We start from the raw sequence: 15673 nt of genomic DNA, 5'->3' as shown, positions 1-15673 counted from the left end.
TTAGCTGGTGGTAACTTGTGGAATAGACACTGGCTGGAATGCATTTTTAACCAATCAGCTTCCAGGATTAGACCCACCCGTTGCATAATTGACTAATATTTGCCACATTCAAATCATTCTCATGTCACAATATATCACCACAGTCCGTGCCATGGTGAAATTTCCACTCCTGTAGATCTGAAATAATTTGATGGTGAAACTTGCCAGCCAATCAGAAAAGCAGGCGAAGCAATTCAGGCATTCTTGAATGTCAGTGCAATCCTTGTCCTGCAAAGAAACATTATTTTTATAGTTGAAAAAAGGTATTTCGCATCAGTGGGCATTTAGAATTTAATGTAGAATGGAGCTTCATAGTTACATGATGACATCACATGTAGGGTGACCACATTTAAAATAGCCAAATACGGTACAACAGAATGATTTTGCGGGACATTCCCGGGACAGTGTAGCCTACATGAATAAAAACATTTGGCAGCACCCCCCCACCCCCTGACAGATCTTGCATGTCATTATAAAATTGCAACATCTGCCTATTGTCTCAAAAATATTTTCTATTTTTAATACCCTCAAACACCAAGTTAGGTATACCTAATTTCATCACTGTCAATTGTGAATGATAATTCCTTGTGTTTTACCAGTGAAATGTCCAAACTGCGTCTGCATGCCAATCATTTGATCTCAGTTTCAAGGGAATGTACATTTAGATCTTTTTGAATTACTGTTTTGTGAGCTAATTAGAGCAGATGGTGTTAACAAACTGTTGAGTTTAGGCCGCATGCTAATTATTTTGGGACCATTCAGCTAACCATCCTGAAATATAAGAAATTAGGTGCTGTTATTGGAGTAACAGTAATGTTATACTATGCTATTATATTTGGTTCTGTTATGTAGACTACTAATTAATCATTATGTGATCTTTGAAGACATTGGTTCAGCTTTTATTATAACTTTACTAAGGGATCGAGCCCCATTCTGAGAAGTGGCGGAGCGATGCTCTGGTGTGCTCTGGCAGCACTATACCCCTGCAGTCCGTTGCACCGAACTGGCAATTGAAGCATAGCCAACTTTTGCCTTGTGCAAAATTTGGTGATAGAATTGAGAGAACACTGTGTCTGTTTTATGAAAATCAGGGAATATTTGGCCAAGGAAACATTCCTGGTAGGTCTCAGGGAATGTAAAACAGTTAGGATGGGAGACTTTTAACATGGTATTGAGCAGCAAATATATTAAATGAGCAACTAATAAGCATGGAGAGCCTCCCAAGTTTTGATGAAATTACCTTATATCGTTCAGTCTAATAACACTATTTACATAATTTTGTAGCGCTTTTTGTAAGTACACTACTGTACATGACCAAATGTATATGGACACATGCTCGTTGAACATCTCATATCAAAATCATGGGCATTAATATGGAGTTGGTCCCGCTTTTGTTTTTATAACAGCCTCCACTCTTCTGGGAAGGCTTTCCACTAGATGTTGGAACATTGCTGCGGGGACTTAATTCCATTCAACCACAAGAACATTAGTGAGGTTGGGCACTGATTTTGGTCGATTAGGCCTGGCTCGCAGTCGGCGTTCCAATTTATCCCAAAGGTGTTCAATGGAGTTGAGGTTAGGACTCTGTGCAGGCCAGTCAAGTTCTTCCACACCAATCTTGACAAACCATTTCTGTATGGACCTCGCTTTGCTGAAACAGGAAAGGGCCTTCCCCAAACTGTTGCCACAAAGTTGGATGCACAGAGTCGTCTAGAATGTCATTGTATGCTTTAGCGTCAAGATTTCCTTTCACTGAAACTAAAGGGCCAGGAAAACCATGAAAAACAGCCTCAGACCATTATTCCTCCTCCACCAAACTTTACAGTTTGCACTATGCATTCGGGCAGGTTGTGTTCTCCTGGCACAGCCAAACCCAAATTCATCCGCCGGACTGCCAGATGGTGAACTGTGATTCATCACTCCATAGAACACGTTCCACTGATCCAGAGTCCAATGGCGGTGAGATTTACACCACTCCAGCCAACGCTTGGCATTGCACATGGTTATTTTAGGCTTGTGTGAAATCCAATTTCATGAAGCTCCCGACTAACAGTTCTTGTGCTGACATTGCTTCCAGAGGCAGTTTTGAACTCAGTAGTGAGTGTTGCAACCGAGAACTCGTTTTGTGAGTTTGTGAGGCCTACCACTTCTCAGCTGAGCCGTTGTTGCTCCTAGACATATCCACATCACAATAACAGTATTTACAGTTGACCGGGCAGCTCTAGCAGGGCAGAAATTTGACAAACTGACATGTTGAAAATCACTAAGCTCTTCAGTAAGGCCATTATACTTCAAATGTTTTTCTGTGGAGATTGCATAGCTGAGTGCTTGATTTCATACACCTGTCAGCAACAGGTGTGGCTAAAATAGCTGAATCCACTAATTTGAAAGGGTGTCCACATATTTTTGTATATATTGTGTATATAGTTGGTAGGCCAAACTGTCCTCTCCATGTTTAGCTGGAATTCAGCCCGAAAGGATTTGAGAAATACGATTGGTTAGCTATAGGCCTATGATATTGGCCTACTGTCTCGTCTTAAACTGCGCAGAATATCAGATCTCAACAACAATTGGAGAAGTGTTTTAACATCACCATTAGGCTGTGGCTACCACATCCTCATGATTTATATTTCATAAGCCATCGTGACTGAAAGAGACAGGTTGGAATGTCTAACTGAAATACGGGACAAATCAACCTTTATTTCTAAATTGGTGGTGTTTGAATATGTTGATAAAATGCAGGACATAATTGTTTGGTTGCGGGACGCAGGACAAAAGGCCAAAATGTGGGACTGTCCTGCACAATCCAGGACATGTGGTCACCCTAACCACATGCTCCGTGTACCTTCAAAATTATTCAGCAATCATCATTTATTCGGAAAAAAACTGTTTCTATCCTTATTTGTTGCAATAAAGAAAGTTTGATGAAAGAAAAACACACTCCTGGGAAATGGATCAAAATGTTGTCAATGATTTGTTTTTGCGACACTGCTTTTGTTGAATAAACCTGGGTCAATGGAAACCTGCCTATTGACTGATTTCACCTGTATTTTTAGACTTTGCACTTCAAAGTAAACCTCAGCTCTGTTATAAATATACCAGTGCTTAATTTGAGCAGGATCATGCCAGCACAGGATCCGGCACCTCTCAGTTTTGGACATTTAATTTTGGAACCTATTTGACAGGATCCGGTACCTCTGGTGGCATAAAACGTAATTTTCAGCCAAACAGGCCTTTCGCAATATTTCAAATACAATCATGGGATAGCACAGGTTGGAAAGCAAATGGGTCCTGCTGAAACAAAAATAGTTACCTGGCTGTAGGCTACGAAAATATAATCCAACTTTCAAATAGGCCTGTTGAGTGAACAGCATTGTTTTTACAAACTGAAATGAGGGAGATTGGCTTTTGGCACGAGCTCATCAGCCATTGCCGTTGAGTGAGCTGCGCATCATTAGGTGAGTCAGTGAAACTGGAAAGCTTTTTAAGGACTATAATTTCCTCCTCATATTGTACAAGATTTTGTCTCTTCCACACACCTAGGCCTAGGCTATTGATGGATTCAAGTGATGTCATTTTTTATGATCTCTCATTCTCAATTTGTCAGTGTCAAAGTAGCCTGACATTTCAATAATTTGTGCGGTATTAAAAAATATTCTGCTTAAGTCTCCAGTCATGTAAAATTACATAGAATTGTATGAAATGCATTTATGCATTCCTTCAAGACTCCTTTTTTCCTTCAAGACTGCTCTGATGTCAAACATTTCAAGTCAACATTTCTTGATATGAAACTTTTAAGTTGCATGTATTTGAAAATATCTACATTGGTCAATGCACTAAAGAGGAACAATGGGTACATATTGAAGATGCGCATGCTCATCCCCAGAACTTTTCCCTTGTCTATTTTCAAAGGATAAAGCTAAGAACATTGACCACTTCATCGTTAAGAACACTATAACAATATGGAAGAAAATGAAACATATTCTACAAGAACCAATATCACTCCCTAAAAACACAACCCCATGTTACAATCCTTGTATAGCTTTTCAGAATTCACCGATAAATTGGTCCACATGGAAAACTAAAGGCATAGAAACCAAAAATACATTTTAGTATTTTTGGTTTCTATGCCTTTAGTTTTCCATGCGCATCTTCAATATGTACCCATTGTTCCTCTTTAGTGCATTGACCAATGTAGATATTTTCAAATACATGCAACTTAAAAGTTTCATATCAAATGTTGACTTGAAATGTTTTTGACATCAGAGCAGTCTTGAAGGAATCCTAAGAGTCAGAAAAGGATATTCATGTGATAAGATACATAAAACCTTGCAGACAGCCTATCTAACTGACAATGTCTTCGAAAAAAAGATTAACTATTGGAACTAAGACTTAAAAATAACTGATATTGGCACAAGGTGGGGGGAATGTTGAAACATAACTAACGAAATATCAGTTAATGAAATATGAGATTTAATCCACTATTTACTAATCCATATAATTTATTACGCAAGATAAAAAATGCACAATTCCTTCAACACAACGGCAGAGTCATGTCTTAAGTGTAAAACTAACAATGACTCAATCATTTACAGTCGTGGTCAAAAGTTTTGAGAATGACACAAATATTAATTTCCACAAAGTTTGCTGCTTCAGTGTCTTTAGATATTTTTGTCAGATTTTACTATGGAATACTGAAGTATAATTACAAGCATTTCATAAGGGTCAAAGGCTTTTATTGACAATTACATGAAGTTGATGCAAAGACTCAATATTTGCAGTGTTGACCCTTCTTTTTCAAGACCCTGCAAATCACCCTGGCATGCTGTCAATTAACTTCTGGGCACCATCCTGACTGTTGGCAGCCCATTCTTGCATAATCAATGCTTGGAGTTTGTCAGAATTTGTGGGTTTTTGTTTGTCCACCTGCCTCTTGAGGATTGACCACAAGTTCTCAATGGGATTAAGGTCTGGGGAGTTTCCTGGCCATGGACCCAAAATATCAATGTTTTGTTCCCCGAGGAACTTAGTTATCACTTTTGCCTTATGGCAATGTGCTCCATCATGCTGGAAAAGGTATTGTTCGTCACCAAACTGTTCCTGGATGGTTGGGAGAAGTTGCTCTCGGAGGATGTGTTGGTACCATTCTTTATTCATGGCTGTGTTCTTTGGCAAAATTGTGAGTGAGCCCACTCCCTTGGCTGAGAAGCAACCCCACACATAAATGGTCTCAGGATGCTTTACTGTTGGCAAGACACAGGACTGATGGTAGCGCTCACTTTGTCTTCTCTGGACAAGCTTTTTTCCGAATGCCTCAAACAATCGGAAAGGGGATTCAGCAGAGAAAATGACTTTACCCCAGTCCTCAGCAGTCCAAATCCTGTACCTTTTGCAGAATATCAGTCTGTCCCTGATGTTTTCCTGGAGAGAAGTGGCTTCTTTGCTGCCCTTCTTGACACCAGGCCATCCTCCAAAAGTCTTCACCTCACTGTGCGTGCAGATGCACTCACACCTTTCTGCTGTCATTCCTGCCTGCTGTCATTCCTGTACTGTTGGTGCCCCGATCCCGCAGCTGGATCAACTTTAGGAGACGGTCCTGGCGCTTGCTGGACTTTCTTGGGCGCCCTGAAGCCTTCTTCAGAACAATTGAACCGCTCTCCTTGAAGTTCTTCATGATACGATAAATGGTTGATTTAGGTACAATCTTACTGGCAGCAATATCCTTCCCTGTGAAGCCCTTTTTGTGCAAAGCAATGATGACGGCACGTGTTTCCTTGCAGGTAACCATGATTGACAGAGGAAGAATAATGATTCCAAGCACCACCCTCCTTTTGAAGCTTCCAGTGTGTTATTCAAACTCAATCAGCATGACAGAGTGATCTCCAGCCTTGTCCTCATCAACACTCACACCTGTGTTAATGAGAGAATCACTGACATGATGTCAGCTGGTCCTTTTGTGGCAGGGCTGAAATGCAGTGGAAATGTTTTTTGGGGGATTTGCATTCAGTTCATTTGCATGGCAAAGAGGGACTTTGCTAGTAATTGCAATTCATCTGATCACTCTTCATAACATTCTGGAGTATATGCAAATTGCCATCATACAAACTGAGGCAGCAGACTTTGAAAATTAATATTTGTGTCATTCTCAAAACTTTTGGCCACAACTGTACAGTTTTTTTACTGTTCCACTATATGACCACTGATTATGATTACCATGTGTTTCTGGATAGACCAGAGCTATTTTCCATATGGAGCCCTGGCTAGGATACGGTACGTGTTTATGAGTGTTTATCACGCAGTTGTGTGAGTATTCCTCAGGGGACACTAGCTGTCTCCCTCGTTAGGAGATACTGATGTTAGCGGGTGTACCAGTCCCCCAACACAACATCTGGATACACCACTGTCTACTGAACACAACCAACAAATATGACTCATAGCCTGGAAAACACAAAGGCACGCAAGTATGCACGCGGACACAAACGCACGCAAACAAACACACAAATTGCAAGCATATCCGACCGTGATCAGAAAACACACACACACCAATAGCAATCAGATAAAACAATCACACACACACTCACCAAAAGAAAGCATACGATAACACATGCAAGCATGCCCACACACACACCAATAGCCAGAATATATACGATCACACACACACTTTGTCTTCCTCCCCCCTCTATATCGTACCCTCTTGATCATTTGATTGATACATGCATAACCTGACAAAAGACATACAGCTCCTTTCCTTTTTTTCATCTTTCATCTTCCTTTCATTGTTCCTTGTTTAGTGATGGATAGATCAGGGACAGAGGATAAAGGACAAAAAAAGAACCAGAAATAGGTGTCAGACTGAATAGCAGGGTCCTTTAAAAGATACCAAAGACATCAAAGATATGCCTCCTCCTCATTATTATCGTCATCATCAGGGCCATTGATAATCAAGCACTATTGAACCCTTTTATCTATGAATAGGATCACACACACATAAACACACACACTTCCCTTGCCACCTGCAGGTTAGAGAGGCGAGCCAGCGGGGAAAAATCTGAGTCTGATGGGAAAAATCTGGCTGGAAATTAGTTGGCAACCGGAGGGTTGCTTGTATCAAATCCTAGATGCCATTGCCTGCCGTTGTGCCCTTGAGCAAGGCACTTAACCTCCCATAAAAACTGCTCTGGGGCACCCACTGTGGCAGCCCTCCACTCCTCTCCAAAACCTATATATGTATGAACAGTATGTGTGTCTTTCGGGGGATTGGGATAAAAGCGAAAGTAACATTTTGGTTGGACCCTAGGTTGGGTGCAATTGACCAATAAAGTGATCTTAATCTTAGTCTATTGTAAGAAACCCTGCTAATGAGTTTGTCGCGTTAACAAAGACCAGGGACTATAGAGTAGATCAGCCTAGATATGAACAGGGTGGATCAGAAGAGTTTTATCTACTTCCTGTTGTTTTCTATTCAGTGTCCAGTGTCAGTCTTGCCGAACCTGTCATGTCATCTTGTCTAATGTCAGAGGATGGAGATCTCTATTGCTGTGTGTCTTCTGAAGAAAGCTGTCTCTCAATACTTTGGCTTTCAGCTGTTTTGTCTCATAGAGCTGCATGCATCTTATATGTTGATTGTTATCATAGATGTCTACAGCTTTAGACAGCCTGTCACTCTACACTGTCTTAAACATATGCCTGTTAGCTGTCTCTCTAAACTGCCTTAGACATAGGCCTGTTAGCTGTCTCTGTACACACTCTTAGAATGAAGACAAAAGGGTTCTTCGGCTGTCTCCATAGGAGAACCTTTTTTGGTTCCATGTAGAACCATTTTGGGGAAAGGTTATAGTATGGAACCCAATGGGGTTCTACCTGGAACCAAAAGGGTTCTTCAAAGGGTTCTACAATGGGAACAGCTGGAGAACCCTTTTAGGTTCTAGATAGCACAATTTTTTCTAAGACATTTTAGATGTCTCAAAGCCATACCTTCGCTTGAAGAGCCAGGACTGATTGTGTGTCAGCGAGTGACTCATCTCTCAGAGTCTTTAACAAGCTGTCAATTAGACCATTATAAAGAAGAGACAAGGGTTATCTATACTCTAATTACAGATAGAGCCAAATACTCTCTCGCAGGCTATCAGCTATCCACAAGTGTGAGAGGTGGGGGGGATGGGGGGGATATAGAAAGGAAGAGATAGAGAGGGAGAGAGGGATTGAGGAAAAGAGAAAGGGAGAGAGAGAGTGGAGGAGAGAAATAGAAAAAGAGAGTGGATAGCGAGAGTGTGAGAGAAAGCGAGTGGTGGAGAGGAGGGGGAGAAACAGAGAGAGAGAAAAAAACAGAGTGGAGGAGAGATGGAGAAAGAGGGGGAGTAGAACAGGGAGAGCGTAATAGATGAGAGAGTGACAGGGGCAGTAGGGAGTCTCTACCTCCTAAAGGGTCTAATTAAGTGTTTAATAGAGTGGCAGAGCTCTGAGAGACCACTGGCTGACTGTGTCACACACACGCACGTGCGCACACAAGTGCACAGACAGACACACACACACACACACACACACACACACACACACACACACACACACACACACACACACACACACACCTCACTTGATGCCATCAGCCCAGCATAGTGCTTGCTACCTGCCATCACATCATCTGTCTCCGAGGATCTTACCTCGGAAGCGAGGTCATTCCCCAAACTGTTTAATAAAGTGTCATATTGCATTCTGTCTTTGTTATTCATTCAGTTAAGCCTGTACTCGAGTGAACTGAAGTACTGACTTCTGTCAGTAGGCTACAGCTTCATATAGACACCAGATTATGACTGATTTATTTCCACTCAATCAATCACTGTCTCTCAATATCTCCATCACGTCTTTGTGTTTGATGCATTTCTATCTAAAACATTGACTCAACAACAGCCCAACCCCTGTTCAGGTACTTATTCACATTCCCACTATTTCACAGCATTATCATTGTACTACTACAGATATCTATATTCCCAGTATTGTTGTCAGTAATATTCCTGTGCACATACATTTAAATTCCACTGTTAGCTCTGTTACTGTTAGCCCAAATGGGAAGCCCACGGTGGTCAACTCGCCCAGTACTATTATTTAAAATACCATAACTCTGGATACCCCCTCTGTTTTCAAAGCATTTATAGTGCTTGGGCTGTTACACATAAACGTGCAAAGCTTGATATCAAAGATGGACCTTCTTGATGTCTGAGTATAGACACAAGCCCTGATATTCTGGTTCTCACGGAGACCTGGCTCAAAAATTTCAGGTGAAATATACCAAAAAGGGGAGAGGGGTAGCTACTACATTACCGGTCAATAGATTTAGAACACCTACTCATTCAAAGGTTTTTATTTATTTTGACTATTTTCTACATTGTACAATAAGAGTGAAGACATTAAAACTATGAAATAACACAATCATGTAGTAACCAAAAAAAGTGTTGAACAAATCAAGATATATTACTGTATATATTTGAGATTCTTCAAAGTAGCCACCCTTTGCCTTGATGACAGCTTTGCACACTCTGGCCATTCTCTCAACCAGCTTCACCTGGAATAGTTTTCCAACAGTCTTGAAGGAGTTCCCACATATGCTGAGCACTTGTCTGCTTTTCCTTTACTCTGCGGTCCAACTCATCCCAAACATCTCAATTGGGTTGAGTTCGAGTGATTGTGGAGGCCAGGTCATCTGATGCAGCACTCCATCACTCTCCTTCTTGGTCAAATAACCCTTACACAGCCTGGAGGTGCGTTTTGGGTCATTATCCTGTTGTAAAAAAAATGATAGCCCCTCTAAGCGCAAACCAGATGGGATGGCATATTGCTGCAAAATACTGTGGTAGCCATGCTGGTTAAGTTTGAAAAGCAAAGCACCATCACACCTCCTCCTCCATGCTGCACAGTGGGAACCACACATGCGGAGATCATTCATTCACCTACGCTGCGTCTCACAAAGACACTGAACCAAAAATTGCAACCAAAAATCTCAAATTTGGACTAATCAGACAGATTTCCACAGGTCTAATGTCCATTGCTCGTGTTTCTTGGCCCAAGCAAGTCTTCTTCTTATTGGTGTCTTTTGGTAGTGGTTTCTTTACAGCAATTTGACCATGAAGGCCTGATTCATACAGTCTCCTCTGAACAGTTGATGTTGAGATGTGTCTGTTACTTGAACTCTGAAGCATTTATTTGGGCTGCAATTTCTGAGGCTGGTAACTCCAATGAAGATATCCTCTGCAGCAGAAGTAACTCTGGGTCTTCCTTTCCTGTGGTGGTCCTCATGAGAGCCAGTTTCAACATAGAGTTTCATGGTTTTTGCGACTGCACTTGAAGTTTCTTTTGAAGTTCTTAACATTTTCCGGATTGACTGACCTTCATGTCTTAAAGTAATGATGGACTGTTGTTTCTCTTTGTTTATTTGAGCTGTTCTTGCCATGATATGGACTTGGTCTTTTACCAAACAGGGCTATCTTCTGTATACCACCCCTACCTTGTCACAACACAACTGATTGTCTCAAGCGCAATAAGATGGAAAGAAATTCCACAAATGTACTTTTAACAAGGCACACCTGTTAATTGAAATGCATTCCAGGTGACTACCTAATGAAGCTGGTTGAGAGAATTCCAGGAGTGTGAAAAGCTGTCATGAAGGCAAAGGGTGGCTACTTTGAAGATTTTGATTTGTTTAATACTTTTTTGGTTACTACATGATCCTATATGTGTTATTTCATAGTTTTGATGTCTTCGCTATTATTCTACAATGACGAAAATAGTAAAAATAAAGAAAAACCCTTGAATGAGTAGGTGTGTCCAAACTTTTGACTGGTACTGTATGCGATATCAACACTTGTGGCAGCATGTTCTCTAAGTGTCACGATTCCCAAAAAGTTTGTGTTTTTGATCATAAATGTAGCCCTATGCCAAAATATGCATTTGTTTGTAACAGGGATCCACCCACTCTCTGCCTAAGCAAGTTCTGTCCGGCACTGGCATCATTACTGAAAAAAGAGAGATAAGTGATGCATTTAATCAGGGTAAGGTTTTACTAAGCTGACATATGGAATCATTTTAAGATGGTCATACCATGGATCATTTAGCTATTTTATTTAGAATTTTAAGATCCCTTTAGGTCTAAAAAATGTATATAAAAAAATATTTGATAAAATATTGAATTTGGATTTACTACTACAAGACATAGAAATGCATTGAATAACACCTTTATAAATGTCAAAAAAGACAGTCATCAAAGAAATCATAAGGAATTAGAAAATATTTGTTGGCACAAAACTACCTCCATACTTCCATTCATTTGTATGGGTTACCTTCAGACAGGTCCTGTGACACACTGTAGCTCGGCCACCTTCCACCGCAGATGCGCCCTCATACCATCATGGCCACTTAATTATTCCCAACTTCCAATTGACTCCTTCATCCCCCTCCTGTTCCCTGTAACTATTCCCCAGGTCGTTGCTGTAAAATGAGAATGTGTTCTCAGTCAACTTACCTGGTAAAATAGGGTTAAATAAAAAATAAAACAACCTAAACGGGTCGATTTTAGGTCCTGTACTTTACTGTCTATATAAATATTGGTCTATCTGCAAAGAATTGTAACGTACACCTGTATGCAGATGACATTGTTGTGTATGCTATTGCCCCCATGGTTGACCAGGCTTTTTCAGAGCTGCAATCTGCCTTTGTTGCTTTGCAGAAAGCATTTGAATTAACAGAAATGTATACTTAATGCAGATAAAACCAAGGATATTAAGTTTTCTGATAAATATCTGGGCATCTGAATTGATGAAAAGTTATCTTCTAAAAAGCATATGGATGAGTTAGTTAAGAAGTTGGGAATAAAAATGGGCCTCTTCTTTAGAAATAGATCACACCATTTATATGAATGCAGCTGCCACTGCACTGAAACCATTAGATGCAGTTTACCACAACACACTTAGCTTTATTACGGGTGACAGGTTCAGTACACATCATTGCATCTTATATCAGAAAGTAGGCTTGCCCTCTCTTAAGTCTTGTAAATCGACACACTGCTCTCTTTTTGTTTATAAAGCACTCTTGCACAAACTTCCACCGTACCTTACTTCATTGTTAAAATACAGAGAGACGAGCCACCAGACACGATCACAGGGATGACTTAAGACGTCCGCACACTTCCCATCTGAAACAGTTCGGAACTGTTCCTGCATATATTATGACATTTTGTGACGCTTTTCTTCGTTTTGGTCTTCGGCAAGGTGGTAACCCTTGTGACCTTATTAATTATCGCTCTATTTCTAAACCTTCTTGCCTAGAAAAACATTTTGAGTTCTTGATTAATGCTCAGCTAAGCTATTTCTTAACTTCCATAATCTATTCTAAATCTGCATCAGTCAGGCTTCAGACCAGGGCAGAGCACCATCTTGGGAGCATCACTGGTTTTAAACGATGTGGTAAATTGTTTGGATAGGAAGAAACACTGCGCTGCTCTATTCATTGACTTGTCTACGCATTCGACCACTCTTTACTAATTCCCTGCTAAATCTGAACATCAGGCTAGGCATGTGCACGTAAGTGAGAGAGGTATATATTTTTATTCCATCCCTTTACTTAGATCTGTGTGTACAGGTATTAGGTAGTTGTTGTGGAATTGTTAGATTACTGTTAGATATTACTGCACTGTCGGAACTAGAAGCACAAGTATTTTGCTATACTCGCAATAACATCTGCTAACCATGTGCATGTGGCCAATAAAATGTGATTTGATTTGAGAGGGAGTATGTGTGTGTGTGTGTGTGTGTGTGTGTGAGTGCATCTATACTATATGTGTGTGAGTGCTACTGTCAGTACTATAAATACAGGGTGTTGATGACAGGTGTTAGTGCCTCACATCTCTTGGGTGAGGGGAGGGGGGAGAGGAAAAGGGGAAGGAAGGAGTGACGAGAGAGAGAGATGAGAGGGAGGAATAGTAGGCGAAAGTGGGAAGATGAGTTTGAAGTGGGGTGAGGGATGAGTTAGGGACAAGAGGAGGGACAAAGTGAAGATAAAGAGAGAGTGAGGATAGGGTGAGATTCAGTGGAAACTGTGGTGATCAGGCTACTACAGAACTAGAAGTGATCTGATGACTGATCATCTCTCTACACTCTAAGCATCGAGCTCAATGTGTCTACTTGTTTCCTAGCAGAACAACTCTTTCCCAGCTATTATCTGATTAAGATTGATGGAGATGAGGTAGAAGACATATTTCTATTTCTCATCCATGCCCTGTGTTGCATGTTTAGACAGAACACACACATTTATTTACAGACTGGTGTTAAACAGTATATCTGTAGAGGTGTTGTGGTGTTGCATTGCTGTCTGTAGGTGTTTGAATTGGTACCCTGTACAAATCTTACCCTACGGGGTCCGGACTACTGATGTTTTCTGTTCTACCAGATAATGAATTGCATCCACCTGGTGTCCCAGGTCTAAATCAGTCCCTGATTAGAGGGAAAGACTGAAAAGAAGCAGTGGAACTGGCTTCAAGGTCCAGGGTTGAGTTTGAGGGATATACAGTATAGGTGATTTGTCTCACATGATGTGGTGTCTAGAGGAGTTTTAGTACTACATTATGTGTTATGCTAGGGTTATTTGTGATTTGTGTGGTAGCTTGAGTATATATACAGTATTATGTGTTGTCTTACCTTGTGAGGTATGACAACGGTAGATCCTCCGCTGATGCCAACGATGGGCAGAGCTGTCTGAGTCGACAGAAAGTCTAGGATCTGAGCCACTTCTGCCACCTGCTTTTATTAGGTCCAGGAGATAGTCAAATACATACATACAACATATAGAGGATTTTTACCAAGGAATCTGGCATCTCATATTTATCCCGTTTTTTCAATATCCCCAAAGGACAGAGGTCAGTATCTGAGTTAACCTTTCGCCTTGTTTAACATGATTGATTGATTGATTGATCGATCGATTGACTGACCTGAGGTCCAGCTCCTGATCCCACATCGTCCTCGAACACGACCCCATGCAGTTTCTCTGTCGCCATGGTTTCACAGAGACGTGTCAGCAGGGCACGAGGGTTGGTGTCGTTAACCAGAACAGTGACCGGGTTCACCTCTAAGAAGAAGACAAAAAAGCAGAAGAAGAAGAAGAAGAAGAAGAAGAAGAAGAAAGAACGTTGTACTCCAAAGTGAACATAGTAAAGAGCACATAAGTATCAATGTCAAGAACATACAGTGGCAAAACTGGTTCACAGGTTCATACCTAGGGGAAGATCAGCGAAGTCCTCTCTGCTCAAATGACCCCTGACCTCATTCTGGTAAGCAGAGCCACAGAACACCACTGCCACGTTAATAGAGGGATGAGGGATGAGAGGGCGGGAGAGGAGGGGAGGAGGGGAGGAGAGGAAGAGGAGGAGGAAGAGGAGGAAAAGAGGAGGATATCGCGGAGAAGAAGGTGGCTGTCCTGGAGGAGCAGCCATGTCAGCACCTTACTGCCTGGAGAGGAGTAAGAGGAGTAAAAATAGAAAGAGGGGGAAGAGAAGGAGAGAAAGAGATATGGAGAGGGGGAGGAGGTGAGGGTGGGACAGAGGGTTCAAAGATAGGGGGTTGGAGAGGGAGAGAAATTGAGAGCAGTAGTCAGACATGCAAGCAGCTTTTGTCTTGTGACAATTGATGTGTCGCTCCACAAAACTATTATCTTTTGCGTCCCTTTGATATTTTAAGTAGAAATTGTGCACCAGTATTGGATTTTAAAAGTCTGTTATATTAAATGAAGTGCCCTTTAATATAGACCACATGGACAATTCAATAAATCCAACATTTTTATATGAATAAACATTTGCTAATGTCCCTTTGTGCACTCTCTGTGACTTCTCGGAAGATTTTAACCCACATTTTTCCACATAATTGTAAAGCCCTATTTATTTTGTTGCTTTGACAAAGTATTTTCTGAAGATTATAATTTATTTAATGTGATTAGTGATTGATAAAAAATAAATACAAATCCCTCATTTTATGGTCAACCCTGTTACGCAAACTGAGCCCTCACTTTAATATTGTGAAACTATTCCTTTTTTCCCTGGTGTTTTGTGGTGGAAAACTGAGCACATCGAGCATAACATGTCAACCCTGTTACCCATAGATAGACAGGCATAAAATGTTTTACCAATTTACATTTTGGGTGAAGCTTGCATTCAATTTCCCCTCCTTGTTGCACACAAGCTTCCATTCCCCCTGCCACAATGGGAGTTATGGCTGAGTTAAGATTCAATTAAACCTGTTACAGTTAACCCTGTTACTTTATTTGGCACTTACTATAGTCTTTATTTAGATGGGGTAACATTAAGTGTAACGTCTGCTTCCAACTCACACTCTCAAGCACGTAGATCCCCTGAACGCAGCTCACTTTCCAGCCCACTTTCCAGCTCACACTCTCAAACATAGATCCCCTGAACGCAGCTCACGCTCCAGGTCCCAGTCACCTGAATTCTGATCACCTGTTCACACACCTGTATGTCATTATCACACACTATTTAGTTCAGTTCTTTGCACCCCATCATTGTAAGGCATTGTTTGTTTTGTGACACACTTCTTTTCAGAGTGCTGTTTTGCCTGTAATTTAATCCCCCCTGTGTATGATA

General features: G+C 41.0%; 1 protein-coding gene across 1 annotated transcript in view; it reads right to left on the bottom strand.

The window, feature by feature from the left end:
- Positions 1–14522, bottom strand: part of LOC106589191 (glutamate receptor ionotropic, NMDA 2C) — an 86129-nt gene extending 71607 nt beyond the window's left edge. Inside the window, exons 1-4 of the mRNA XM_082970469.1 lie at positions 14296–14522; positions 14012–14148; positions 13722–13820; positions 7458–7487 (exon numbers count right to left, since the gene is read on the bottom strand). Of these exons, the coding sequence (XP_082826595.1) occupies positions 7458–7487; positions 13722–13820; positions 14012–14148; positions 14296–14512 (483 nt within the window). The 5' untranslated portion in view covers positions 14513–14522. The remainder of the gene's footprint in view (positions 1–7457; positions 7488–13721; positions 13821–14011; positions 14149–14295) is intronic.
- Positions 14523–15673: the final 1151 nt, after the last annotated feature.

Source organism: Salmo salar, chromosome 28 (genome assembly GCF_965601325.2).
Source record: "Salmo salar chromosome 28, fSalSal1, whole genome shotgun sequence".
NCBI lineage: Eukaryota > Metazoa > Chordata > Actinopteri > Salmoniformes > Salmonidae > Salmo > Salmo salar.
This window is presented reverse-complemented; position numbering and strand designations above follow the sequence as displayed.